Source organism: Cydia amplana, chromosome 21, assembly GCF_948474715.1.
Source record: "Cydia amplana chromosome 21, ilCydAmpl1.1, whole genome shotgun sequence".
NCBI lineage: Eukaryota > Metazoa > Arthropoda > Insecta > Lepidoptera > Tortricidae > Cydia > Cydia amplana.
In genome coordinates, this window is record NC_086089.1 from 9,341,423 (window position 1) to 9,368,955 (window position 27,533).

Genomic DNA, 27,533 nt, shown 5'->3' on the forward strand with positions numbered 1-27,533 from the left:
ATAAATTATGGTTATATCTTCTTTAATAATGATATGTAATGATTCCAAAAAGGACTTATTTTGGTAAGATGGCGCCCTCTAGTAGTTGAGCTGTCAACCTAACGCGTGTCGTCCATGTTCCGAGTGTGGTGTGACTTATTTTTATTTTGTGTTAATTTTCAATGCCCTGTTATAAATGTGAAATGCAACAGCATGTGTCATCCCATATAGTGGAACCTTGCTCCGGCTGAATGGATCCCGCCGTCGCGTGGTATCAGCCCGAGCAGGAAGGACCCGCGAAGCGCCTGTGGCTTCGTATCTGGGAAACTCAAAGTGAAATAGACAAAATGAATTTGAAAAACTTAGAAAACTCTAATCCAAATGTGAATAAAGCGCAAGACTTTATACCAATAAATGATGTGAATGGTGAAAGTAGAAACAATAATTATTTTAATCCCGCGCGGAGGAAAGTGAACGATAACCGCGCATCGACTTTTAACCTGAACAAAAACCACGATGCTCTCATAGGTGAATACGGTGGGTGTCCGTGGCGGATACCCAATTACAAATACAAGCCCGGAATATTGGGGTGAGTAAACGTTTTTTTGGTTATTCATTGATGGTTAAATAAGTGGTTATGGTGTATCTCGGCATGCCGTCACCTTGCCAGCACGTTGCTTATTATGTCTTACTGGAGTCCAGAAGCTTGAGGTGAACCTGTAGACGTTCCTCATTCATATTTACGTCTGTTGATGATAACCCAGAAAGTGTTATTACATGACCTAGTCTGGATATATTGCTAGAAAATTCTACTGTCTGACCCAGAAACTACATAAATATATACATAAACATTGTGTAATTTGTTTATGAGCAGTCTATTGTATTTGTTTATCTAATTTGACATTAATAGCAAAATAAAACCCCTAAATGACAATTCTATTTAGTGATCTTTAGTAATAAGAAAGTACAATAAACGTTTATTCAATAAAAGTCAAAATACAAATACAAAAAACAATAACAACTTTGATAGCACAGTGCAAATGTTATTTAACCTGTTGTCTACCAAGATGTAAAAAAAAGCACCCGTCTATCTACCCAGCCCGGAGATCTCCGGCCAGTATCAAAATCAAAACCTTGACAAATGCGTACATGGCTCTTTTTTAATTTACTGAGCTGCCAAAATTGCTGTCAACTTACTTGCTGTTTACTGCTAGCCTTTCTCCACAGACGTTTTGTCTGGTTGTCGTTGGCATAGGCCTCTCGCATGTGTATTAAATAGTTTTTATTAGAGATAGGCTGAATATGGAGTTGGCTAAATGTTTGGTTGCAATCTTACCAAACTGAATGTGCGGCCCAACTATGGGACTCAACTATAATCACTACATAGTATAAAACAAAGTCGCTTCCCACTGTCTATCTGTCTGTATGTATGCTTAGATCTTTAAAACTATGCAACGGATTTTGATGCGGTTTGCTTTAATAGATAGAGTGATTCAAGAGGAAGGTTTTTGTATAATTTGTTAACCCGTGCGAAGCCAGGGCGGGTTGCTAGTAAGTAATAAACCATTAGAAATAGCGTGAATTACCTATAATATAGGTATAGGTAAGCCATGAATCTTTAGCTGCTAATATTATTCGCAGCTAAAGATTCATGGTTTCTTAGACAGTAACTATTTGTATTATGTTTACTGACTTTGTTTATTTTATTATGCACAAAAAACTGTCATAAATGTGCTGCATTCTTACTGCTTTTTTATGACACTTACACAAGGACAAACATAAGTTCAACATAAGACAATGTAATTCAATCAATCAATCAGTTTATTTGCAATAAAACATACTAGTTCCCATACTAGTTGCAGCCGGGTTGCAGTCTGTCTGTATCGGCCCAAATACAACATCCAAGTAACATATTCTATCTTATTTATTTCATTTCCTCAATTAAACTGACCAAACGAAATGTCCAAATGAGGTATCTCCTGAAGCTGCGCTTGTAGCTTATCATGGACATGTAGCTTCCGTTCTCAACTACGGCCTCATCCTATGGGGTAACTCCGTGGATGTTGAAAGGGCATTCAAGATTCATAGAAGAAAAGAGATGTATATGTATACGTGTAATTGCAAATGCTCCTGTAGGTACCAGTTGTCGACCTTTGTTCAAACAGTTCAACATCTTGCCTTTAGCATGCTTATATATATTAAAAATTTGTTCTTTTGTTAAGCGATTTCCAATTTATTTCGTAAAGCGTTCAGACTTGTTTTGTGCTAATCCAGGACCGCAATATAAAAATCTCCTCAATCAGCCACGATGTATGACTACTGACTAGCATTTATAAAAAAAATGCTTTTAATATGAATATTGTGATTTATAACAAGTTGCCTGTTCAAATAAAAGCTCTAGAAGGCAATATATTCGGTGCTTCTATAGTAGTCAAGATTTTTTTAATAACGTAGAGTAATAGTCTGTATAAATTTCTATATAAATGTCTATAATGGCTTTGGTTTATAGTTATCACGATATAAATGGCTGTAATTATATAATATATGATAATTTTAATAAAATGTTAAAGTTGTTTATAGTTATTAAGTTTTCAAATGTAATTATTTTTAAGATGCCTTCATGGATTTGCATACAGCCGAAAAGGTGAAACACCCTACTGTTTATTTACATTATGACCTGTAAACGTTACCCTTTTTTGCAAATAAATTATTGTTTGTTTGTTTATTTGTATAATTATTTCCATAGCTCCAGTGATCGGGGATTTCTATGCCACACCGCGGGATATCAAGTCGAATTGGTAATATGGATACGCCACTTGGCCCGCGATAGGAACAAAACTGTTCGAAAAGTAAATGCTATTTCGGTGTTGGTAATTCGTTTATAAAATAAAGGACTGTAAAAAAACAGTGTTGGTTATGATTTAAAGAAAAAATATTATTCAAAACATTATTAAGTTTTCAATTTTTCAATTTAAAATTTTCAATTATTAATATTAATAATATATGCAATGCATGATTAATTGATCAACAGTAACATGCCAAAACACTCTCCTATATCGCACACGAATCCCGGAATCCCGCGGCATATCCATACTAGCATAATGATTGAGGTCATTCACCCCAAGTGGCATAGAAATCCCCGATCACTGATTATAGCACATACTCAAACTTTTCACAAACAAAATGCGACCTTAAGCTACTTCCTGTAAAGTCTATTTTCCTGTTTCGTTTGCCATGTACAGTCGCTATCAGATATATCGGAGCGGCCAAGGTTCTCACAAATATCTGAACACGCACTCTAAAGCCTCGACAATAGAGGCGTGTTCATATATTTGTGAGCACCTAGGCCGCCCAGATATATCTGTTGGCGACGTACTTGTGAAATTTCTTATACATATAATATGCAGATCTTTCAGTGAAAGGCGTCCTCGTTAAGGCCGTTCGCTGACACCGACATTTTTAAAAGAAAAATGCTTTAAGTGCCTACTGTCTACAATAAATCTGTAACGGCTCAGCCACGATATTGAGCTACTTGCGACGGCGGCAGCGATAACTATAGGTTAGAGCGAGACACGGCGACCTTTCGTTCCCACCGGTTGTCGCTGCCGCCGTCGCCTGTCGCGTAATGTCGTGGCCGAGCCGTAAGGGCCACTTGCGCCAGTCTGTACAACAATATAGTCATTCGAAGGGCAACAGGGGGCCGATTTTTGAGATTCGACCGCTCAATTTCGTGTATTTCGTTCAGTAATATCTCCACTACTAGGCATGTAAATTCTACTAATAGAATTGAAAACGAGTGGTCAATACCACTAGATTCTCAATTTCTATCGGTCGTATTTCAAAAATCAGCATTTTGCCGTTTTCCACCGATCTTCGAGTGACGAAATCGAGCGATCGAAATTCAAAAATCGGCCCCCTGGGCAATCGTGTGGCGTGCGAGGGGCGAGGAAAGGTCGCGCGCAACCGAGCTGCATACATCGCCATTGTTAGTAGCTCGGTACTACTTACAGGGCTAGCGTGTCTTATTTGAAATTTTACTGTTATTTGGGCAGTCAACACTGACAACCCTACTCTGCTCTTCTGGGCGTCGCGTCGGTCCACTGTTACTTTTTACACTGTGGTAAAACTGTCTTCAAGCTTTATACTCTAGCAAGAGACAAAAAGTTGCACCAAACAAACTGTCTCTTTTTAGCCCAATGGTTAACTGGTAGAGAATGTCTCAAGGCGTTAAGTCCGCCATTTGTACTCTTTTTGTGTAAATTTGTGCAATTAACTTTAAATAAATAAATAATAAAAAGTTGGCATTTGGTTAAAAGTTCGTTTGGTTGGCAGTTGGTTGGTTGTAGTATACTTTTCTCAATAAATTATTTGTGTTTGTATTTACACTTAAGTTCTTTTGAAATTGATTGATAGATATATAAATACCAATACATTGACCGGCATTTGAGTTATGACTTATGAAGGTAAACCTGATTGTGACTGATAAGTAGGCCCCGGTTTGATGCTAATTTATGTATAGACCAGTGCAATTTATTACTACAGTCAGGCGTGGCACACTCCGCGATTTCGTTGCGTCGCTACAAGTACATGCGGCCCACACCAGTATTGGTGTCTAGCTATAATAGTTGCCGCGCACCGCCACGGAATGGACGCCTGCTTGCGCCACCTAGCGGTCATATCTGTCGTACGTAGGCAACTCTGAAAGTTCTTAGAAAAGGCTACTTAGGGATCATATAACAAAAAGAGGCATATTATTTATGAAAATATAACTCTTTATACTTTTTTTGAGGTATATGCTATTTGGTCGTTATCTGTGTTTCAGGATTGATGGCAATTTGGAAATTGTACGTCGAGCGTTATTCCAATTTCGACCTAAGAATTTTTTCGTATTACTATTTATAACGGTTTTCATTGTGGGCTCAGCCAATAACAGAGTTACAGTAGGCTTCAGTTATAGTTTCATAATGAAGCCTAGTTCTTGTACGTCTGTTTATTTTTTAAATTACACACACACACAGTTGTGCGGTTAATAAAAAATACTGGCAAAAAAATGTATATCAGTAGTTTTTGATATCCCTCAGTATTCACACTGTTAAAAAAATCTTGCTTAAATTATTTTGTGTCAAAAAAGCTTGAATCCCGATGGGTACCTCATGAATTTCATACAAAACCTCCGAGGACCTTAAATCGCCATACAAAAAGCGGCCAAGTGCGAGTCGGACTCGCCCATGAAGGGTTCCGTATTTAGGCGATTTATGACGTATAAAAAAAACTACTTACTAGATCTCGTTCAAACCAATTTTCGGTGGAAGTTTACATGGTAATGTACATCATATATTTTTTTTAGTTTTATCATTCTCTTATTTTAGAAGTTACAGGGGGGGACACACACATTTTACCACTTTGGAAGTGTCTCTCGCGCAAACTATTCAGTTTAGAAAAAAATGATATTAGAAACCTCAATATCATTTTTGAAGACCTATCCATAGATACCCCACACGTATGGGTTTGATGAAAAAAAAAAAATTTTGAGTTTCAGTTCGAAGTATGGGGAACCCCAAAAAATTATGTTTTTTTTTCTATTTTTGTGTGAAAATCTTAATGTGGTTCACAGAATACATCTACTTACCAAGTTTCAACAGTATAGTTCTTATAGTTTCGGAGAAAAGTGGCTGTGACATACGGACGGACAGACAGACGGACAGACAGACAGACATGACGAATCTATAAGGGTTCCGTTTTTTGCCATTTGGCTACGGAACCCTAAAAAGGCATTGGAAGAATGAGCTGTGTGCGCTTCAGGGTAATCCTATCCTAATGAAAATTTGTACGCGTGGTCAGAAAGAGATAAAGCACGCATTAAAATAAAGAGTAACGTCCTAATTACTTCAGCTTTTTCTATTCTAAACACTTTCAGTTTGCCCCTCGTAATAGACGCGTTTTGTTAGAGAGTGAATATTCTGTACCTAGTACTATTATTTATTTTGTGATACAGTCGCCATCAGATATATCGTAGCGGCCGAGGTGCTCACAAATATCGGAACACGCATTCTAATTTCTATCGGCTTGACAATAGAGGCGTGTTCAGATATTTGTGAGCACCTTGGCCGCTCCGATATATCTGGTGGCGACTGTACCTATATACATATTTTTTTGTACGGTCGCCATCAGATATATCGGAGTGCCCAAGGTGCTCAAAAATATCTGTACAACAAGTGAACACCCACTTTAACGCCTTTACAATAAAGGTAAAGGCGGTTTCAGATATTTGTGAGCACCTTGGCCGCCCCAATATATCTGATGGCGCCTGTACAAAAAACGAGGCGGTTGTAGGAAGTTATTATGATCAGAACTTTGGGAACAAAATTAGGTATTTCATATGTATTAAACTTTTAATTTAGTTTAGTTTTTTCTGCTGAAATATTCTTATCACAGATTCGCAGCTAATTGGGACAACACAAACCGAGATGCGTAATGCAGCACGAACTCCCAGCGTTGAAACGCAAGCTATGTGACAGCTGTCATATAGTTGCATACATTACAACTTATAATCGTGTGCACTCTTTTCCATGATGCCGCTTTCGAGCAGTAATGTGCGTCGACTCAAGGCCTTTATTATTTTTAATGGATTTAAATTGAAACAAGTTTTATATGCGTGTCGACACACCTATTATGTATTTATAATAACTGTATGTTGTATTATGACTTGACTAATACGTTAATGGCAAGATTTACTAAACAACCTCGGTACTCCCTCTCTGTCTAGTGCAAAACGAAAGAGAAAAACATGCACTAGACACAAACAAAATTGTTACCTATTTTAACCACGACATATACTCAGTACTCACGGGCTACGGCGTGTCACGTCGTTCTTTTATCTCGTTCGCACTTGTGCCAGCGACATTGTGAACCGTTACGTTTTCCGTTTTCCGTTTCACTCAGTCAATCAGCTCATCAATCCCACTGAACTAAAGGCTTTGTCACACAGGCGCGTTTTCCGGGCGTGGCGTGTGCGGGGCGCGCTGCTTTTACATATAAAACGCTCACGCCCCGCTCACTCGTTGCCCGGAAAACGCGCCTGTGTGACGCCGACCGACCTAAAGGACCTACCGACCTAAAGACCGATTAAGAGCGTGCATAAAGATTTAGTTCCTTTCGGTCCTTCACGGGATTTCATTCTTAACAGTTCTTATAGTTCGTTTTTTTTAGCATTAGAAAAAAGGTAAACAATCTTGATGTGTCTTTTAATTGAAAAACACATTTTAAAAATAAGTTACGGCAAATATGTAACAATTATGAATCTAATACGATCATTTATATTCTTCTGCTTTCATAAGTAATAGTTTTTGATTTTTAAAAAGCGTTTTTCAATTAAAAGACATGTTAAGATCGCTTACCTTCTTGCAAGTTCTTTCTAATGCTAAAAAAACGAACTATAGAGACCGATTAAGAGTGTGCAAGATTTTGTTCCTTTCGGTCCTTCACGGGATTTCATTCTTAACAGTTCTTAGTTCATGCCCGACAAGCCTAATATACTGAGAAAAAACATAAAATTGACTATTGTTATACCCTATTGCGTTGCAATAGAGGTGACTAATAGGCAGTCAATTGTGCCCGCACGATGGCCACGATACAATGCCTATAGTTTCTCAATATCAGACTGAACGACACATATAGCTTACTATATTTAACGTCCGACCATTACTGCGGTTGCATATTTTTAGCACGACTCCAATCATGCCATTAGCAACCTAACTACAATTGTCTTATAGACTAAAATCTCTCTGTAAAGCAATTGCATACGAGTATTGTTAGCTTACCAAAATTCAACGCACGGCAATACAGACCTTGTTGCGATAGTAATAAAGTTGAATTACAAACCGTCGCATGCGCACGTGAGTTGCGTAACGCACGCACTGTAAACAAACGGTATGATAGCGGTGACCTTGAACTTTCAGAGCTTCCTGAATGGAGATCTAGTTTAAAAAAAAAGATTTGCATACATACATATTTTAACACCTGTTGGCATTTGGGTTTCTTTTTTGCGCAGTATGTAGAGTTGACTTTTTGACTGACTGACGGTTTATTTTTTTTTATTTTTTATTCAGTATTAATTTGATATACATTTGTACCTAAAAGAGAGCAAATAGGCGAAATCAAAATGTTTGGATAGGAAAATCGTCATCGGGCAAAAACAGACACAGACAGAAAGGAAGAGCTTTGCTCCTTCTGCCCTACCGATCTGAGCTACGTGAAGTTTGCGTACAGATGCAAGATTTAAGGCTTCGTCACACAGGCGCGTTTTCAGGGCGGCGCTTGAGTGGGGCGCGCCACTTTTACATATAAAACGCTCACGCGCCGCCTGGAAAACGCGCCTGTGCTACGGAACCTTTACAAGCGACGAACAACTTGTAAACGTTGTTCGCCACATTGACCTTATGTATGTGTAATATTATTAGCGTAGAGCTGAATTGTCGTGACTAAATAGTTAGTGTTAGGTTTGGTAACGTTATAAGAGTAGGTAGGCCCGTGGACGGTTCATCGAATGCCTGTGCTTTCGGCCTCTTGGTCAAATTGGGGCGTACAGGCTTGTGTTTTTCCCGCTTCACCCCCTATAGTTACCCCACTATCGGTTTTAAAACTAATGCAATCTATTTTCCACAGGCTACATGAAGAAATCGAGCACTTCTACACATACATGTCGCCAACGGAGACCGAACACCTGGTTCGTTCTACGGTCGTAAACAGGATCCGTGGCGCAATCCTGACACTCTGGCCGCAGGCCAGGGTCGAAGTGTTCGGGAGCTTCCGTACCGGCCTCTATCTGCCTACGAGCGACATTGACCTGGTGGTTATAGGTGAGTGGAAACATACCTACAGTCCATCTATATTTATTCTACATATGGGCTATACGGTGAACAGGATCCGTGGCGCTATTCTGACGCTAATCCGCAAGCCAGGGCCGAACACTTCCTTCTGGCTCCTTCAACACCAGTCTCTATCTGCCTACGAGTGACACTGATCTAGTGGTTATAGGTAAGTGGAAACAGACTACATTTACATGTCCATACTTCGGACAGCAGTTCAGTTCATCGGCAGTTCATCGGCTCTACATATGACTCTACAGTTGTGAACAAAATCCACTCAGTTAAAAACAAAGTACTAACGCAAACGTATTGAAAACCTACCCCCCAATACGGTGATAATGGTAAGTATCATACTTGTGATATAGATTTTAGATAATGTAGAAGATCAAATTTATGTAAACCGTCTTTCAATCACAAACTAAAGATAACCAAAGTTTAACTGTAAATCTTTCTTCTTCCTCGCGTTGTCCCGGCATTTTGCCACGGCTCATGGGAGCCTGGGGTCCGCTTAGCAACAGAAATAGTTAAAAGATAAAATGGCGCTAGTGGAATATTATTTTGCTACGCCAACGAAATATCAACGCGATAGCCACGTAAGCCACGTCACACCCACGTTAATATATTCGCCTCTCCAGCAGAAATATTATGCATTTCATAAACGACTGTGTAAGTACTAGTAGAGTAGGTAAAGTTTATAATTATACTTAATGCCAGTGTGAGATAATGACTCATTACTTGTAGTTGTTTGACAGTTGAGAGAGGCTAGAGTATGAAAATGTGAGCAAAAGTAAGTTCACATGTTGCTAGCGCGATCATTGCCTAAATAAGTAAATATGCAATAGAAAGAAAACACATACGTATTTATTTAACGTCACATTATTAACAACATACTAAAACACAGCGTTAACACAGTCAATTGACCAATCTGAAATAAACCTTATTGCAGCAACATAGGGTCTAAACTGTGTTGCTGTTAGTACAAGCCTCTCAGTACACGCGCACTGAATTAGACTGAGGGCCCGATTCTGATTTTGAAATAGACATCTACTACATATCTTTTAGACATCACCAAGATACGATAACGATATTTTTAAGATATAACCTGTCAAATTTGACATTTCCGCGATTCTGGAGATACTCTTGAACGATTTTCACAATACGTCTCGTTATGTATTTTTAGATCTCAAAACGATTTTGAAACGATCTTAAAACGATAATTTGACGTAAAAGTGACATTGGTTGCCCGAATTGAGCTGCAAAAGATATCTAGTTGAAATCTAAACTAGTTGGTATCGTACATATCGTATCGTTCTCTTCTCTAGAACGGATCTTGTTTTCCGAATACCGCGGTGACTCACGCGCAGCCGAAGCGTTTTCGTAAACCTGACCGGAAGTTCAACTTTACGTAACTGGCCGGCATTCTTGCATGCCAATGGGGAAATGGAAATGTTATTGAAGGGAGACTGATAAAAAACAACTACAAAGCATCATGTTTTTTTTACCATAGCGCTTTCTCGGCTAAATCCTATAAACAAAAAATTAGGCAGTTAGGATTAGATCTGATCCTGACCTGACTGTCAGCATCAAATAGGCCCAAGTTGCCAAATACATATATACACACCTCTGTGACGTTTTTTACCAGGTTACCATATAAATAAGGATGTCTTTCTGGTATACGATATCAATAGCACAGAATAAGTAATCGTATTATCATACAGAACGGCCACGCACCGCCCCGCCCCGACTCGCCTTACCTCGCCCCGCGACTGGCCGCGACATGAATCTGGCGGACTTCTGGCGTCCTCTTAGTACAGCGACTTACCCACACATACACAATGACGCGTGTACAGACGTGCCGCACACACATATACGCAAATGATTTGTTGACTGCCCAGTCCCGGGATCAAGCAGTCGGGCGGGGTCAGTACTTGGATGGGTGACCGTTTTTTTGCTTGTTTTGCTCTATTTTTTGTTGATGGTGCGGAACGCTCCGTGCGCGAGTCCGACTCGCACTTGGCCGGTTTTTGATGTATGGCGTGTCCGCCCTGTGGTATGGGGTTCTGCAAAAAAGGAGTGTACAGGTTTTTAAAAGGTCGGCAACGCGCATGTAACACCTCTGGACTTGCAGGCGTTCATAGGCTACGGTGACTGCTTACCATCAGGCGGGCCGTATGCTTGTTTGCCACCGATGTGGTATTAAAAAAAAGTGAAACAACCAGAGACCAATGCCTGAACGTCTCTCGTGCGACCCTGTCTCAATGACGATACTTAGTTATTGCATACGTCACTATTCTGGAACTTGGTCATTTCGTGACTATAATATAGTCACGAAATGACCAAGTTCCAGAATAGAATTATTAACATTTAAACGACGAAACTTAGTCAGAGATTGGATACGTCACTATTTTGGAGCTTGGTCATCCCGCGCCTGCGTCATATTTTGTTTAACTAGTGGCTCTCAGCCAATTATCGCCGTTATGACGTAGGTACAACTGTTATCAGTTATCACTTACCCAAGCCAGTGAAAAATGTATAATTTTAATAACGAAACTTCTGTGAGTCACTGACATATTTAAAAAGTATATTGCTTGACATATTTCGCTCCGTAACGAGCCTGTGTTGGTCCTGTTGAAAGCTCCTCGTACCTATTTAATTAATATATAGTTACTGTGACGTACCACTGAAAAATAAAATTAGAGTTTATTAATGTTCTGTGCTCAAGGGGCACAACTTCACTACATAGTATAAAACAAAGTCGCTGCCCGCTGTCTGTCTCTATGTATGTAAAACTACGCAACGGATTTTAATGCGGTTTTTTTTATTTTAATAGATAGAGTGATTTAAGAGGAAGGTTTATGTATAATAATTTGTTAACCCGTGCGAAGCCGGGGCGGGTCGCTAGTTAACGTTAAACGTCAAAATGGATAAATTGGTGTGTGGGCCGCATGTACTTGTATTGTACGAGGGCTGTTTGATAAGTACCCGTTTATGAAAAAAATAATCAGTTGTTTTTGTTTATATGCATTTATTTTTCTTCATAGTCTCCTTTTAACTCTATACACTTGTTCCACCTATATTGAAGCTTCAATAAACCATCCAAAAAGTATGATTTCGGAAAGTCATTAAAATAGGCCTCTGTGGCGGCAATGACTTCGTCATTTGATCCAAATCGCTTACCACCGAGCCATTTTTTCAGGTTGGGAAACAAAAATAAATCGCATGGGGTCAAATCTGGAGAATACGGGGGGTGAGGCAATAGGGCGTAGCGTAATTGTGTTAATTTAGCCATCACAACTCTAGACGAATGAGCTGGTGCGTTGTCGTGATGAAACAGTACTTTTTTATTTTTTAAATGGGGTCGTTTGTCCTTCAACACAGCGTCAAATTCATCCAATAAATTGGCATAGTACTGCCCTGTTATCGTTTTCCCCTTTTCTAAGAACTCAATATGTATATTGTATAATACCCTGCGAATCCCAAAAAACGATCGCCATGACCTTTCCAGCCGATGGAACGATTTTTGCTATCTTTCGCGCAGGTTCACCCGGTAAAATCCACTGCTTCGACTGCCCTTTTATTTCCGGGGTGTAGTGGTGACCCACGTTTCGTCCACGGTCACGAAACGACGCAGAAACTCCTTCGGGTTACGTTTGAACACGGCCAAACACTGCTCCGAAGTAGTCAGTCGGTTCCGTTTTTGCTCCTCCGTGAGTAAACGCGGCACCCACCTCGCCGATACTGTCTTCATACCCAATTTTTCTTCTAATATGTTTTGTACCCGCTTGATTGGAACATTTACAGCATCAACGATTTCTCGAAGTTCAATTCGGCGGTCGGCTAAAACGATATTTTCAATTTTCTTAACCATATCGTCTGTAGTCACCTCAATTGGGCGGCCTGGGCGATCCTCATCAAAGACGGTTGTTCTCCCCCGCTTAAACTCGTTAAACCAGTATCTGACGGTTGTCATAGAAGGAGCACATTCATGGTAAACCGCTTGCATTCTTACTTTTATTTCATCACATGTTTTTCCTTCCAAAAACAAGAATCTAATTACAGACCGATACTGCTCTTTCTCCATTTTCACAATTTTAAGTTCACGCTTTCACTGAATCGCTGTCAAATGAGAAAAAAACAAAAGAATGCTGTTTTTTTTTAAATTTTCCCACCTCTGAAAAATGGCTTAAAACGATTGTATACATATTTTCGGCCCGTGATATTAATACATTTGGAAAACGGGTACTTATCAAACAGCCCTCGTAGGTACTTGTAGCGATGCGACGAAATCGTGGAGTGAGCCACGCCTGATGCGAGTTCGCGCGCCGTCTTATGAGCCCTTAGAACTTAAACAGCAAATAATGTATAACAACGTACAAAAAAAAACAGAAGTTATTGCATATTTAAAACCGGACAAGTGCGAGTTGGACTCCCCACCAAGGGTTCCGTACTTTTTAGTATTTGTTGTTATAGCGGCAACAAAAATACATCCTCTGTGAAAATTTCAACTGTCTAGCTATCACGGTTCATGAGATACAGCCTGGTGACAAACAGACAGACAGACGGACAGAGGAGTCTTAGTAATAGGATCCCGTTGTTACCGTTGTTGTACGGAACCCTAAAACGTCTATTATTTATAGCACCAACTCTATTAGATGATTCACCTAACAGAATAGCTCCAGTGAAGAAAACGTTTTGATAATGATAACAGAATTACGGTTTTCCGACTGATGATGTCATGATTGTCATGTGTGCGTCATACGTCATGTATGTTTTGCATTTTTGACAAACAAAACAACAAAAAAAATGAACATTAATCGTTAAAAATAACAAGTGCAGTGATATACACGCATCAGCTTTCAGCTGCTAGTGTATTAAACAATATAATAATAATAATAATTTTTACAATACGATTTTATCGACTCAATGGCAAAATTAAGGTTGGGATTCGAATGTTTTAATCCATTTTAGATTGAGGTGATCTTTTAGATTCAATCAAACCCCTTAAGCATGACTTGCGGTGTCGCGCGCGACTTTATATCTTTTGGATGATCACTTGATCATATGTCGATGTTTTCTATGTATGTAAATCTATGTGAAAGCCATCATTTTTCTCAAGATTTCTGCAACTTTCAGGCTTCCTCTTATATACTTATTCCTTATCCTATCCATCCTCGTCACGCCACATATCCATCTTAACATTCTCATCTCCGCTACATGCAATCTCTTTCACCCGTCACCTTTAGGGCCCAACACTCTGATCCCTCAACAACTATATACGGGTATATAAACAGGGTCAGATTCTACTCAATTTATATACAAAATTACACATTCTTTAGCTGTCGCTTAGTGCGAACTTTCGGAACGAAAATATGGTAAAAATGTAATGCCCTAAAGCCTCGGGGGTCGTAACCTGAATACTGAGCGGGGAATCTCGTAAATAGGGAAATTCCTGCAACGCGCTGACTGTGTATTAGCACTACTAGCACTAGGCTGTCCAATACTTGACTATGACGTCATTAGACTAGTTTATCTAGGGTAAACATTTCAAACTATAATATTTTTCTAGGTTTAGTTTTAAACAAACTTCACGGTTATACCAACAGACTATTTTATAAAATAAACTTCCGCATAAAATCGCTCCGCAACATGATATCTTCAGATAAGATAAATATACTTATAACACTGGTACGATTAACATATTAACCACAAAGTAAATATATTTAGGTTGCTATAACAAAACTCTGATTTTATAATTTACTAGCGATCCGCCCCGGCTTCGCACGGGTTAACAAATTATACATAAACCTTCCTCTTGAATCACTCTATCTATTTAAAAAAACCGCATCAAAATCCGTTGCGTAGTTTTAAAAATCTAAGCATACATACAGACAGGCAGCGGGAAGAGACTTTGTTTTATACCATGTAGTGATAACAAGCCGATTTTGTGCTAACCGTGGACGCAAAAATGTTATTGTAGGACATTGGCTCGCCGATTCCACTATGAAATTGGAAACGCGTGGACGGATAAATTGGCAATTTGATCATCCCGCCTGGACGGGCCTTTAATCGTACTATAATCGCATGAATGGCGGTCTAGGTTATCAAACTTATGTATTAGATGGTGACGCGACGCTCTGTTTGTTTTCTGATTGATCGGTGCTATCTGTAAGCCAATTGATTACTGTATTGAGATGAAACTGAGAAAAGGAAGTAATTTATCTCTACCCGTGTGTGTTTGCGTATGTAATTTTTAAAAATTCAAAAAATTATTCTGGGAGCGGTTTTCACTAATTAATACCTATTTACTTTACAAGTGGAAGTACCTTTTTGACAGCTTTTGTTACAAAGGGACTTCCACTTGTATCACAAGATTTACAAGTTACAAGATTTTGATAAACAGGGCACAGATTGCACTTTCGACCTCTCGTGACTCTGGTTATCTCATGTCGCCATTTCTTAGTAATTTAATGTAAGTAATATTTAATCTTTATAGCATAATATATGCAAAGATTACAACATAATACAATGTTAAGTAAATAAGAAGTCGAGAAGTTTAATTCCAATTAAAAATTACACAGAGTCATTATACAGAAAAAAAAACAAATAGGTGCAGGGGGGCAATTTAGACTGCAGGATAATTAAAACATCTAAATAACTTCCATGTTTTACATTATTAACTAGAGTCACACACAACACATCTTTTTCGCTATCTGGACATACATGGCACTCTAGTTAAAAATGTAAAACATGGAAGATATTTCGATTAGTTGAAATTACCCCGCAGACTAAGTTGTCCCCTGCACCTAATTCAAATCTAAAACAAACATGTACATAAAGCCAAATAAACTTTAAACAAACATGCCCATCGGATCAGAAAGAGTTAATATATAACAAAAGAAATAGACTACAAATTTCCTAATGGCTCCTCTACACGATGGACCAGTGAGATGGCCCTGCGATGGTTCAGAGCACGTAATACGGTAGTGGCCACGCGTAAATGCGTACGCACCATCGCTGGCCCACTACCTTTGCTGTGCGGACGAAAAACCGACACCGCCATACCATCGCCATACCGCCGCGCCATAAGCCGTCCGACACCACTACCCTCTACACGCTGGCCCATCTTATAGGGCCAGTTCCACCAACCACATTTGACAGACTGACCAGCGTCACCCGGCGCGCCGCGGCGCTTTACTATGAAACTTTCCATACATAAAGTTTAGCGAAATCTTTAACGATACGAACAGTTTGGCGCAACCGACCCTTAGTGGGCCAGTATGAATGCCCGTTGTGCACAGGAGCCATAAGGTCATCAACCCATCATACACCAGTTGCTAAACTAAGCTGTCGAATAGTTATAGAAGTGCGAGGCCGAACGACGATATAAATAGTACGCTAGCAGAGACATTCGCGAACTGTGATCGTAGGTGAGCGTAGGAACTAATAAGTCTAATAAGCCTAATCATCATCTTCATCATCTTCCTCGCGTTATCCCGGCATTTTGCCACGGCTCATGGGAGCCTGGGGTCCGCTTGACAACTAATCCCAGTAATTGGCGTGGGCACTAGTTTTTACGAAAGCAACTGCCATCTGACCTTCCAACCCAGAGGGTAAGCTAGGCCCGTATTGGGATTAGTCCGGTTTCCTCACGATGTTTTCCTTCACCGAAAAGCGACTGGTAAATATCAAATGATATTTCGTATATAAATTCCGAAAAACTCATTGGTACGAGCCGGGGTTCGAACCCGCGACCTCCGGATTGCAAGTCGCACGCTCTTACCGCTAGGCCACCAGCGCTTTTTTGCGGAGTTATCTACTAGCTATCTATTTTAAGGGTTAGTTTAAGGATAGCCAAAGAGTAAAATTAACAAGTACAGATGTAGTGCATAATTGTTTTCCTTTGTATTTTCTTTTAAACGTTTGTATTTGTCATGCTACTTCAGTCAACTGACTGACTGACAGAAATAGCATGACACGTTCGTACGTTTCAGTAAAAATACGAAGGAAAATAATTATGCACTACATCTGTACCTAATACATTTGTTAAAGTATATTAAAATATGATTGTACTCGTAGACTTTAATAGTTTGTATTAAAACTTCGGCAACCGAATTATAAGCGCATACTTTTCACTATGGGCTGATGCTCAACCATAATGACTTCATTACGAAACACTTTAGACTTTGATAATCCAATAGTACGGTACAGTCAGCAGCAGAAGTTGCTAAGCGGGCGAGGTGTTCAAAATTACCTTGGCACGCTCTTATTCTCTTAACAATGAAGTCGCGTCAAGATCATTTTGAACACCTCGCCCGCTTAGTAACTTCTGCTGCTGACTGTATAAAAACATCAGTAAAAAAAAATACTCATACTTAATCCGTATAGGACGTAAATGAAGTGGCTCATTTGACTGGTACACAATCCGATTGCAAAATATATATATATAGTACTAGCGACCCGCCCCGGCTTCTCACGGGTTAACAAATTATACATAAACCTTCCTCAGAATCACTGTATGTATTAAAAAAACCGCATCAAAATCCGTTGAGTAGTTTTAAAGATCTAAGCATACATAGGGACAGGGGGAAGCGACTTTGTTTCATACTATGTAGTGATAAATATATAAGTATTTTCCGTTACCTTTCTTCAACAATACACTTCCGTAACAAATTCTTATAACCGGAAAAGGCAATTTTCCACTCTAGTTACCCGATTCTCATAGCGGTACGAGGGGACAGCGTTTCTGTCTCTTTCGGAAACATAAATAATGAGGGAGATGGGGTTAGTATTTGCGGGGTATTAGCTATATAATAGTAGCTTTATGAATCATATCGAAGGATGACAATTTTACGAAACATGCTCGTGAAAAGTGAGCAAGAAAAACCGGCCAAGTGCGAGTCGGACTCGCGTTCCAAGGGTAACGTACATTAAGTCCGACTCACGCTTGACTGCACATTTCTAATAGGTTTTCCTGTCATCTATAGGTAAAGAACTATTTTTTTCAAAATCTTAGACCCAGTCGTTTCGGAGATAAACGGGGGGAATGGTGATTTTTTGCCTTGTTTCTTGAATAACTGCTAAACTATTTCTCCTAAAATTATAAAACAAATATATTTGAGATTCTTAAAATGAGCTCTTTCATTTGATATGTAACACGATATAGCTTAATTGGTCCAGTAGTTTCGGAGAAAATAGGCTGTGACAGACGGCCAGACAGACAGACGCACGAGTGATCCTATAAGGGTTCCGTTTTTTCCTTTTGAGGTACGGAACCCGAAGTACAGAAGACTCACTCTCTAACAAAACGCGTCTGTTACGATCAGCACAGATATGGCCGCTAGGTGGCGACAGCGCCACGCGCGGCTTATGGCTTTCCCCAAAATTGGGGCCGAACGGATGTACTTTTAGCTACCTGTAGCAAAGCGACGAAGTCGCGGAGTAAGACACGCCTGGTAGGAGTTACATATTTTAACCCACATTCTTTATTGTTTCCAGGTCAATGGGAGAAGCTGCCGCTATGGACGCTAGAGCGGGAACTGGTGACCCAGGACATAGCAGAGAAGGAGAGCATCAAGGTCCTCGAGAAGGCCACTGTACCCATCGTGAAGATGACTGACAAATACTCGGACGTTAAGGTGAGAGAGATGACGATACAGGTGAGAGAGAGACTGCTGCTGCTGTGTTAATATTTAAGATGTCGACTTTAGAAAGTCTAATTTTCCGCCCTTGAGCTATAATAATAAGTGTAATAGATTAACGAAGTATTTTCTCTAACAGGTGGACATATCGTTTAACATGAGCAGCGGAGTGAAGAGTGCAGAGCTTATCAAGCAGTTTAAGGTCAGTAAGGGCAGAGGTCGCCATTACAATCTAAACAACAATCTATTCTACACCATTAAGTTAAGGTTCAAAATCAAATGAGAAGAATCTATGGCGAGGGGCTAACTTGATAGCTGTTTGTTCGGGCGCCATTGGATTGGTCATGGTAAAATCAATTCTATGTGATTGAATTAAGGTTCAAAAACAAATGATGGCGGGATATTGACTTGAAGGGACCTGCAGTGATTGAAGGTCGTACAAATAACAACTTTATGTTCTTTATAACAAGGTTGGAAATATAACAAGGAAAACGAGGGACCAATTTCATTTGATAACCGGCATCATGAGCGGGACGGTAGTATAATTATGCGCGAGCAATAGGGATAGCAATAGGCGGGTCATTGTACGCCATGAATCTACTATTAAACTGGATAGGGCATGAGTGGTGGGGATAACTGACAGAACGGGATAGACTTATGTATCTTTCAGTAGGAGTAGCAGCGAAAGCGCTATTATTGTTTGTCCTTGTCACAGTCTCACATTTTTTTTTATTCCCCACCGTAAATTAGTATGGATGATTGGTCGAATTTATTTGTTGCCCACCATAACAAATAAATTCGACCAATCATAGCGTCGCATTGCGTATGTTTTGTCTCTCACGGAGACACGCGTAGACCACTTCTATAGGATGCTACCTTCTATGCTGTACGCAAATCTGTGGAAATTCGTCTCTTCTTTAGACAAAATCTTACTATGGAGTGCTAAAAATAAAATTAAAAAGAAAAACCACATATAAAACCGGGGGTCGTGCTAAATAACGAACTTTGTGAATTACTAACTTGATGCTAGTAAGTTTACCGAAAGTAGACTTTAACGCCGTAATAATAAGAACCAAGTCATGTGAACACATTGTTATGGCAGGTGTCCGTACGTTTTTGTAATAACCCAGTCTCATAGTCCACCCAAACTTCAATCCATAGACCAGTATACTGTTCTCTTTTTCTACAATAGTCCCAATGCCTGCTGAGATCGGTTCATGGGTGTCTATTGTTGCACCTGGGAACGGGTTCCAGCAGGCTTTCTACATGACATAAAAGCTCTCCAAGGGGCCTCTACGTGTTGGATCTGTGTCCCCACGCAAGCCTATCAAAAAACCGGGATTATAGGCCCGTGATATCCAAGGAGACCCAAGTCAAACGCACTTGTTTAATAGGATATTGTTAGTTAAGATTGTTCTCTGAATAAAAGCGATGTACATTCAGCAGCAGTAGCTGCTAAGCGGGCCAGGTGTTCAAAATAATCTTGACGCGACTTTATTGGTAAGAGAATAAGAGCGTGTCAAGGTAATTTTGAACACCTCGCCCGCTTAGCAACTTCTGCTGCTGACTGTATGTACAGATGTTTCGTATTGACTACATCTGTTTACCTTGAAATGGTTTTGTTGTTATACAAGATCAATTAATGCATTCATAATATTATAATTATTGTTGTATTAGACTGTTGCATTGCATGCGCAAGTGTAATGTGGGTGAATCAACCTTTGTCGCTCGTTGCCATGGTTACGTTCCCCTGGGTCACTCTTTAAAACCTGATTTTTAGGCATTTACATTCTCCAAACACTGTGAAACTTATAAACTCTTTCCATAGAGGGTCGTCTACCAAGCGTGTCAGAAGAAGGTGGTGGACAATGTCTTCTAACAAACTATGATACTATTGTCTCTGGGCTGACCGGACAGAATCACAACAAGAAATAGTCGATCCACCCATGTTACAAGATAGGGAGCCTGCATGAACTAGAGGGCAGCACAGGAGACGGCAGATTTTTGGCACGAGGCGTAAATGTGAAGAATGCTTCCGATATCCACAAGACGGTAATTAGGGTTCCATACCCAAAGGGTAAAAACGGGACCCTATTACTAAGACTCCGCTGTCCGTCCGTCCGTCCGTCCGTCTGTCACCAGGCTGTATCTCACGAACGGTGATAGCTGAACGCGATTTTTGACCGAAGTTAAGCAACGTCGGGCGGGGTCAGTACTTGGATGGGTGACCGTTTTTTTGCTTGTTTTGCTCTATTTTTTGTTGATGGTGCGGAACCCTCCGTGCGCGAGTCCGACTCGCACTTGGCCGGTTTTTTTATATCACGCTAATATTCACCTCTCTTTTTCCAGGAGAAATACCCAGTCCTAACGCGCCTAGTGATGGTTCTCAAACAGTTCCTCCTCCAACGAGACCTGAACGAGGTCTTCACCGGCGGCATATCTTCCTACTCGCTCATACTCATGTGCATCAGCTTCCTCCAGCTCCACCCACGCCCCGAAAGACTGAGACAGCAACACAATTTGGGCGTGCTCTTAATAGAGTTCTTCGAGCTGTACGGGAGGAAATTTAACTATGTGAAAACGGCTATAAGGGTGAAGAATGGTGGGTCGTATGTGTCCAAAGACGAGATACAGAAGGATATGAATGACGGGCATAGGCCTTCGTTGCTGTGTATAGAGGATCCGTTGACTCTGGGGAATGATATTGGGAGGTCGAGTTATGGAGCGATACAGGTTAAACAGGTGAGACACATTCATTAAGCGCTTGCACCATTCCACTAAAGGGGCCCACTGATTACCAGTCCGCCGGACGATATCGGCCCGTCAGTTGTTCGGAACTGTCAACTTTTTGTTCTAACTGACAGGCCGATATCGTCCGGCGGACTGTTAATCAGTGGGCCCCTTAACCCGGGGTTAAGCGGATAAACCGTAAACCATCATATTGTACAGGTAACCGTGGTAAGTTCAGGTTTAACCGGTTAATCCCGAGTTAGTGGGATGGTGCAAGTGGTGTTATGTCGACAAGCTGATTTTGCACTGACTGACGTTACTTGCACTCTTTGTCTTTTGCCAAGAGATGGCGTGGACTGGTTCTAATAAACACAAATTCTCTTTAGCTTGAGTTTATCGAAACTTACATAGGAATAGGGATTTTTTAAGTTTCTCATGTTGTCACAGACATCTCATACATTAACCTTTTGAACGCCAATGACCGATATATCCGCACCGTAGGTTCAACGCCAAAGACCGATTAATCTGTCAGCTCCCACGGCTCATATATGAGCCAGAACGCTTATGGTGACGTCATATCGTGGGATTCGACAGGTTAATCGGTCATTAGACCACAGAGCAACATCGACCTACGTGCATATACATAAAGTTCAACTTCAGTTTTGACACTTCAATGATGTGGCGTCTGAGACTGAGTGACAGCTTTTGTGTTTGACACTGCGTGGAAAAGGTTAAGGGCCAGTTGCACCAACCACATTTGACAAACTGATCAACGTCAGCCGGCGCGCCCCGCGGCTTTACTATGAAAATTTCCATACATAAAATTTTTGCGAACTCTTTAACGATACGAACAGTTTGGTGCAACCGACCCTAAGTAAATAAAAACCCCTACGCAATGAAACGGTTGAACCGATTTTGATAAAATTTGTCTGTAGTACCACACAACAAGTTAAAAAAATCGCATTCAAATCGGTTTACCCGTTGAAGAGCAGTCAACCCTCTTTTTACGTCTGAGGTTAATTAGTCAATTAAGTGCCCAAACAGATTTTACTTCTCTTACTATCTAAGAATTATAGTCGCGTTAATTTCTTGATAAACCTAAAATTAGTCTCTTTCTGACATCCCTTAACTAAAGTATAAGATGAAGGACTTGTTTTCCTAACATATTAATAATAAATTTTCCAAAGCGTGCAGATTGTGTCCACCCAACGTTAATAAGATGGGAATAGATGGGAATAAACCCATAAAATTATTCGCTGACATCTTATTGAGGCATTAATACAAAAATGAACACGATTAGCCTTTATTTATGACTAGCGACCCGCCCCGGCTTCGCACGGGTACATAAATCTTCCTCTTGAATCACTCTATCTATAAAAAAAAACCGCATCAAAATCCTTTGCGTAGTTTTAAAGATCTAAGCATACAGACAGACAGACAGGGAAGCGACTTTGTTTTATACTATGTAGTGATGATAAAATTGTTTTACTTGCAGGCCTTCGACTACGGCTACATAATCCTCCAGCAAGCCGTGGCCCCACACAACGTTCTCCTAGCGCGACACAGCGCGCTCGGTCGCATAGTACGCGTCACAGACCACGTGCTACAATATAGACGATGGGTCCGAGACACGTTCGAGCCGTTCTTCTTCCCCCATCGGGCGCCGCCAGCTGCGGTGTCTAGCGAGCCTTCGCCTCCGCCGAGCGATAGCGAACCTGTGAGTGTTTGTTATACAACAGTATAGTATAGAGTATAGATTATGTTCGCAAATAGTCCGACAACGGAACAAAGTTTGCTGGTACTGGGATCAAGTGCTACAAATGCTGCAGTTTAGGACACGCTTGTATGGAGCCTTAGGGAGCATAGTTGTCACAGACCACGTGCTACAATATAGATAGACGATGGGTCCGAGATACCTTCAAGCCGTTCTTCTTCCCCCATCGGGCGCCGCTGGCTGCGGTGTCTAGCGAGCCTTCGCCACCGCCGAGCGATAGCGAACCTGTAAGTCATATATATAACGGGACAAACTTTTTTGACAAATAGACAGCGTAACAAAGTTTGCTGGTACGGAGATCAAGTGCTACAAATGCTGCAGTTTAGGACACGCTTGTATGGAGCCTTAGTGTAAGGCCTGAGTGGACGCTCTAAGCGGAGCGTTCGGCGGAGCGTGCAGCGTGACGTCGGGCTCACACGTGATGTGAGCAGCGTGCACTAAGGCCGCTCCTATACGCTTGTATTTGTTTAACATGCACGCCGCACGCCCCGCCCCGCTGCACGCCCAAATCGAGCGTCCACTCAGGCCTTACACTTAAGCTTTGGATTCCTCCGAAAACGGTGCCGTCATATTACGGCCGCTATATAGCGTTGACTGACGTCACTAGAACGTTGTCTATGTAAACAAGATGGCGCGGTTTCCTAGACGGCGTTACGTTACGTTGATTGTCAACGTAACGTAAGATGACGGCCGTCATGACCTTGTCGATAGTTTCGTGAACGTTTTATTAGATAGCGGTGACGCCATTTTGAATAAATGACACGAGATTTGAATAAATGATTCCGTACTACGATTATTTTCCTCTTCTGATGATATTTCATCCTCCAAGTAAATTATAGATGATCAAGCAAATCTTGTCAGTAGGAAAAGGCGCGAAATTCAAATTTTCTATGGGACGTTATCCCATCGGGCCTACATTTTTCAAATTTGCCGCTTTGGCCTTGGTGGATGACGGTGTGTTATGACGCCGTGGTACTTTCCACATGTCGCCACCGTAAAGACGGCCGTCATTTGCGGCCGCTATATGACGGCCGTCATATGACGGCACCGTTTTTGGAGGAATCCAAAGCTTTAGGGAGCATAGTTGTCACAGACCACGTGTTACAATATAGACGATGGGTCCGAGACACGTTCGAATCATTCTTCTTCCCTTTCGTAAGTGAGTGTTCTAATATACAACAAAGAGATAAATTTTCAACATGACCCATACCATTTCTAGTCGTATATACAGCGAGTTATAAAGGTGTGTCCAGATCTGGTCACTGCGCCTGTTGCTAAAAGCTCATTAAATACTTGAGTGCTTTTCAAATGGCGCCTAGGTCTGGACCCACCTTCATAGTGCTTATTGGTTTTCTTTTGCTAAACCAGGCGTGGCTCACTCCGCGACTTTGTCGAGTCGCTACAAGTACATGCGGACCACACCAATTTTGGTGTCTAGCCATAGTCGTTGCCGCGCATCGCTACGGAACGGACGCCTGCTCGCGCTTGCGCCATTTAGCGGTCATATCTGTCGTAATAGACGCGTTTTGTTAGAGAGTGAAACTTCTGTACCTAGTACTATTATTTATTATGTGGGTAAATCTATAATTGTATTGTCCACAGGAGTGGTCAGATAGCTCAGCGCGAGCGTCGCCGGTAGCTGGCGCGCGCACGTCTCCGCCGCCGCTGTCCGCGCTGCAATGTTCCTCGCCTACTCCCAGACGGGTGTCAGCACACCAGAGCCTCATCATACATCACATCACCAGCAATTCAGACTTCAACAACATACCCTCAGGTACTACACATACCAGATATACGGAGTTGCATACAGTAGTGGGCCACACCGGTAGCGGCACGTCTCCGCTGTCCGCGCTGCAATGTTCCTCGCCCACTCCCAGACGGGTGTCAGCACACCAGAGCCTCATCATACATCACATCACCAGCAATTCAGACTTCAACAACATACCCTCAGGTACTACACATACCAGATATACGGAGTTGCATACAGTAGTGGGCCACACCGGTAGCGGCACGTCTCCGCTGTCCGCGCTGCAATGTTCCTCGCCCACTCCCAGACGGGTGTCAGCACACCAGAGCCTCATCATACATCACATCACCAGCAATTCAGACTTCAACAACATACCCTCAGGTACTACACATACCAGATATAGGGAGCAGGGATCGGATACCGGTATTTTTTGTATGGGAACGGAAACGGTATTTTTTCGTTCTTTGCTAATTACTTCATTTCTAATTGGGCAATCTAATAATACGAAGTCGTAACCTAAAAACACAACTGAGTCCTACATTTCGAGTATAAAATAATTCGAAAAATATGGTTATTTCTAAGTTTTTGCAAAAAACCGGTTCCGATCCCTGATAGGGAGTTACATATAGTAGTGGGCCACACCGGTAGCGGCACGTCTCCGCTGCCGCTGTCCGCTATACATTTTATTATTATTTTACATAAATTACACATTATTCATTATGTAACACAAGAGTCTGGCAGTTGTGGGCCAAACCGGTAGCGGCACGGGCACGTCTCCGCTGCCGCTGTCCGCGTTACAATGATCCATGCCGACTCCCAGACGAGTGTCCATCCGAAGCGAATGCAACTGCAATCTTAACTATTTATTCAGGAAACACGTTAGTTTTTCTTCAAGAGTGAATGGAGACTTTTTTACTAATTATTTTAAAAGGGTCACTCACGTATTATTAAGTCGAATAGACATGTAGACTGTAGGCTATACGCACATACACTGTAGACGTGTAGACTGTTGAAATAGTGAGCAGTATTGTTTCATTTTACAGTCTACTGTTTGAATTTATAAATTATTGTTAAGTAGGTATTGTAAAACAAAACATTAGAACTGAATTGCACTGACAGCCGTTTTTACGACCTAGACAAATCGCATCATCATCTTCCTCGCGTTGTCCCGGCATTTTGCCACGGCTCATGGGAGCCTGGGGTCCGCTTGGCAACTAATCCCAAGAATTGGCGTAGGCACTAGTTTTTACGAAAGCGACTGCCATCAGACCTTCCAACCCATAGGGTAAACTAGACCTTATTGGGATTAGTCCGGTTTCCTCACGATGTTGTCCTTCACCGAAAAGCGACTACTAAATATCAAATGATATTTCGTACATAAGTTCCGAAAAACTCACCGGTACGAGCCGGGGCTCGAACCCGCGACCTTCCGATTGAAAGTCGCACGCTCTTACCGCTAGGCCACCAGCGCTTCTTACCTAGACAAATCGCATATTTTTGAAAAAACAATAACTATAGCTGGTCAACCAAATCTTGTCAGTAAAAAAAGGCGCGAAATTCAAATTTTCTATGGGACGATATCCCTTCGCACCTACATTTTTCTTATTTGCCGCCTTTTTCTACTGTCAAGATCTGGTTGACCAAGTATATCTCACTTTTCTTGCAGGAGTTATGCAACAGCGCTACTCTAACGACAGCGCTCCTAAGAACCGGAACCGCTCCTTCTCGTCCAAACAGCGGCGCTACTCCTCCCCGCCCGCGCACCCGCGCCGCGGGGGCGGGGGCGGGGGTGCGGGTGGGGGAGGGGGAGGGGGGGACGGCCGCGGCGGCAAGAAGCGCCGCCAGTTCGCGCCGCAGCCGCAGCGATGATGCACGGCCGGCGTGTAGCTGGTGCGTAGTAACGGACCTGTTCAAATTGTCACCATGTTAGTCACATAAGTGTACGGTGTTAGTGACGAGCGTGCAGCGTTGTCGTATCGTATAAGTTGACGCTGATCGCTCCGCTTGTGCGCTTAGTGACGAGCGTGCAGCGTTCTCATATCGTATAAGTTGACGCTGACCGCTCCGCTTGTGCGCTTACTTAAGCACACTGATGTCGGCGCACGGATCCAGGGTTCTAAAGGATAATTATCGTGATTTTTATGCCTGATAATTATCGGTTTGATAATAACCGAAAATACAAAAAAACGCCCCATAGAATATCCATACCTGGGATAATTATCAAAGACTATAATTATCTCGATAATTTCTAACCCTGCACGGATCACACCTCAATATAAGAGTTTATTATTGATATGCTCTTGTATATATGTGATTGTATTATTCTTCTTCGCCGACGACGCGTGCCGCAGCGTACGCAAACAGCGTGTAGATTATTAACAGATGTGAGATGGACGTATCGAAAAAATTGTCTAATCCTAATGTCGACAGCGCTATAGAAAACGACTTCGGGACGTGAAAAAAACTAACCTTAGGTCGTGATACTAACCAGACACAGTACACGGTAGCCGCAAATGGCAACAGTAGGGCAAAACAGCGTATCTTATTTACATATTTCCTATCTAGATACGTTGTTTTGTCGTAACAAGGTTACAATCGCTGTCGCTTCGATAACGAAACGCTTTGTGTCTCACTATCACTTTATATTAGTGCGACAGTGACAGTTGCGTTTCGATCGATACGGAGCGTAAGCGATTGGCATGTTGGCTACGCGGCCTGGACAGAGCGACGAGCGGTAGACTGGCTAGGCCAAGTCGCGATTTTTACGTATTTAATTACACGAACGGGTCTACCGCGAT

General features: G+C 41.5%; 1 protein-coding gene across 1 annotated transcript; it reads left to right on the top strand.

The window, feature by feature from the left end:
- Positions 1-26,604, top strand: LOC134658215 (terminal nucleotidyltransferase 4B-like). The gene is made up of 8 exons (XM_063513824.1): positions 1-568; positions 8,644-8,837; positions 18,342-18,481; positions 18,624-18,686; positions 20,834-21,226; positions 22,710-22,931; positions 24,591-25,116; positions 26,402-26,604. Exons 1-8 carry the CDS (start codon positions 231-233, stop codon positions 26,602-26,604), a joined length of 2,079 nt encoding a protein of 692 aa, XP_063369894.1. The 5' UTR covers positions 1-230.
- Positions 26,605-27,533: the final 929 nt, after the last annotated feature.

Bases quoted from the DNA above. Each gene is read 5' to 3' on its own strand.
- LOC134658215 (XM_063513824.1), top strand. From the start codon at position 231: ATGGATCCCGCCGTCGCGTGGTATCAGCCCGAGCAGGAAGGACCCGCG. The intron at 8,838-18,341 runs GTGAGTGGAAAC...TATTGTTTCCAG, and splicing joins CATTGACCTGGTGGTTATAG to GTCAATGGGAGAAGCTGCCG. The intron at 18,482-18,623 runs GTGAGAGAGATG...TTTCTCTAACAG, and splicing joins ACAAATACTCGGACGTTAAG to GTGGACATATCGTTTAACAT.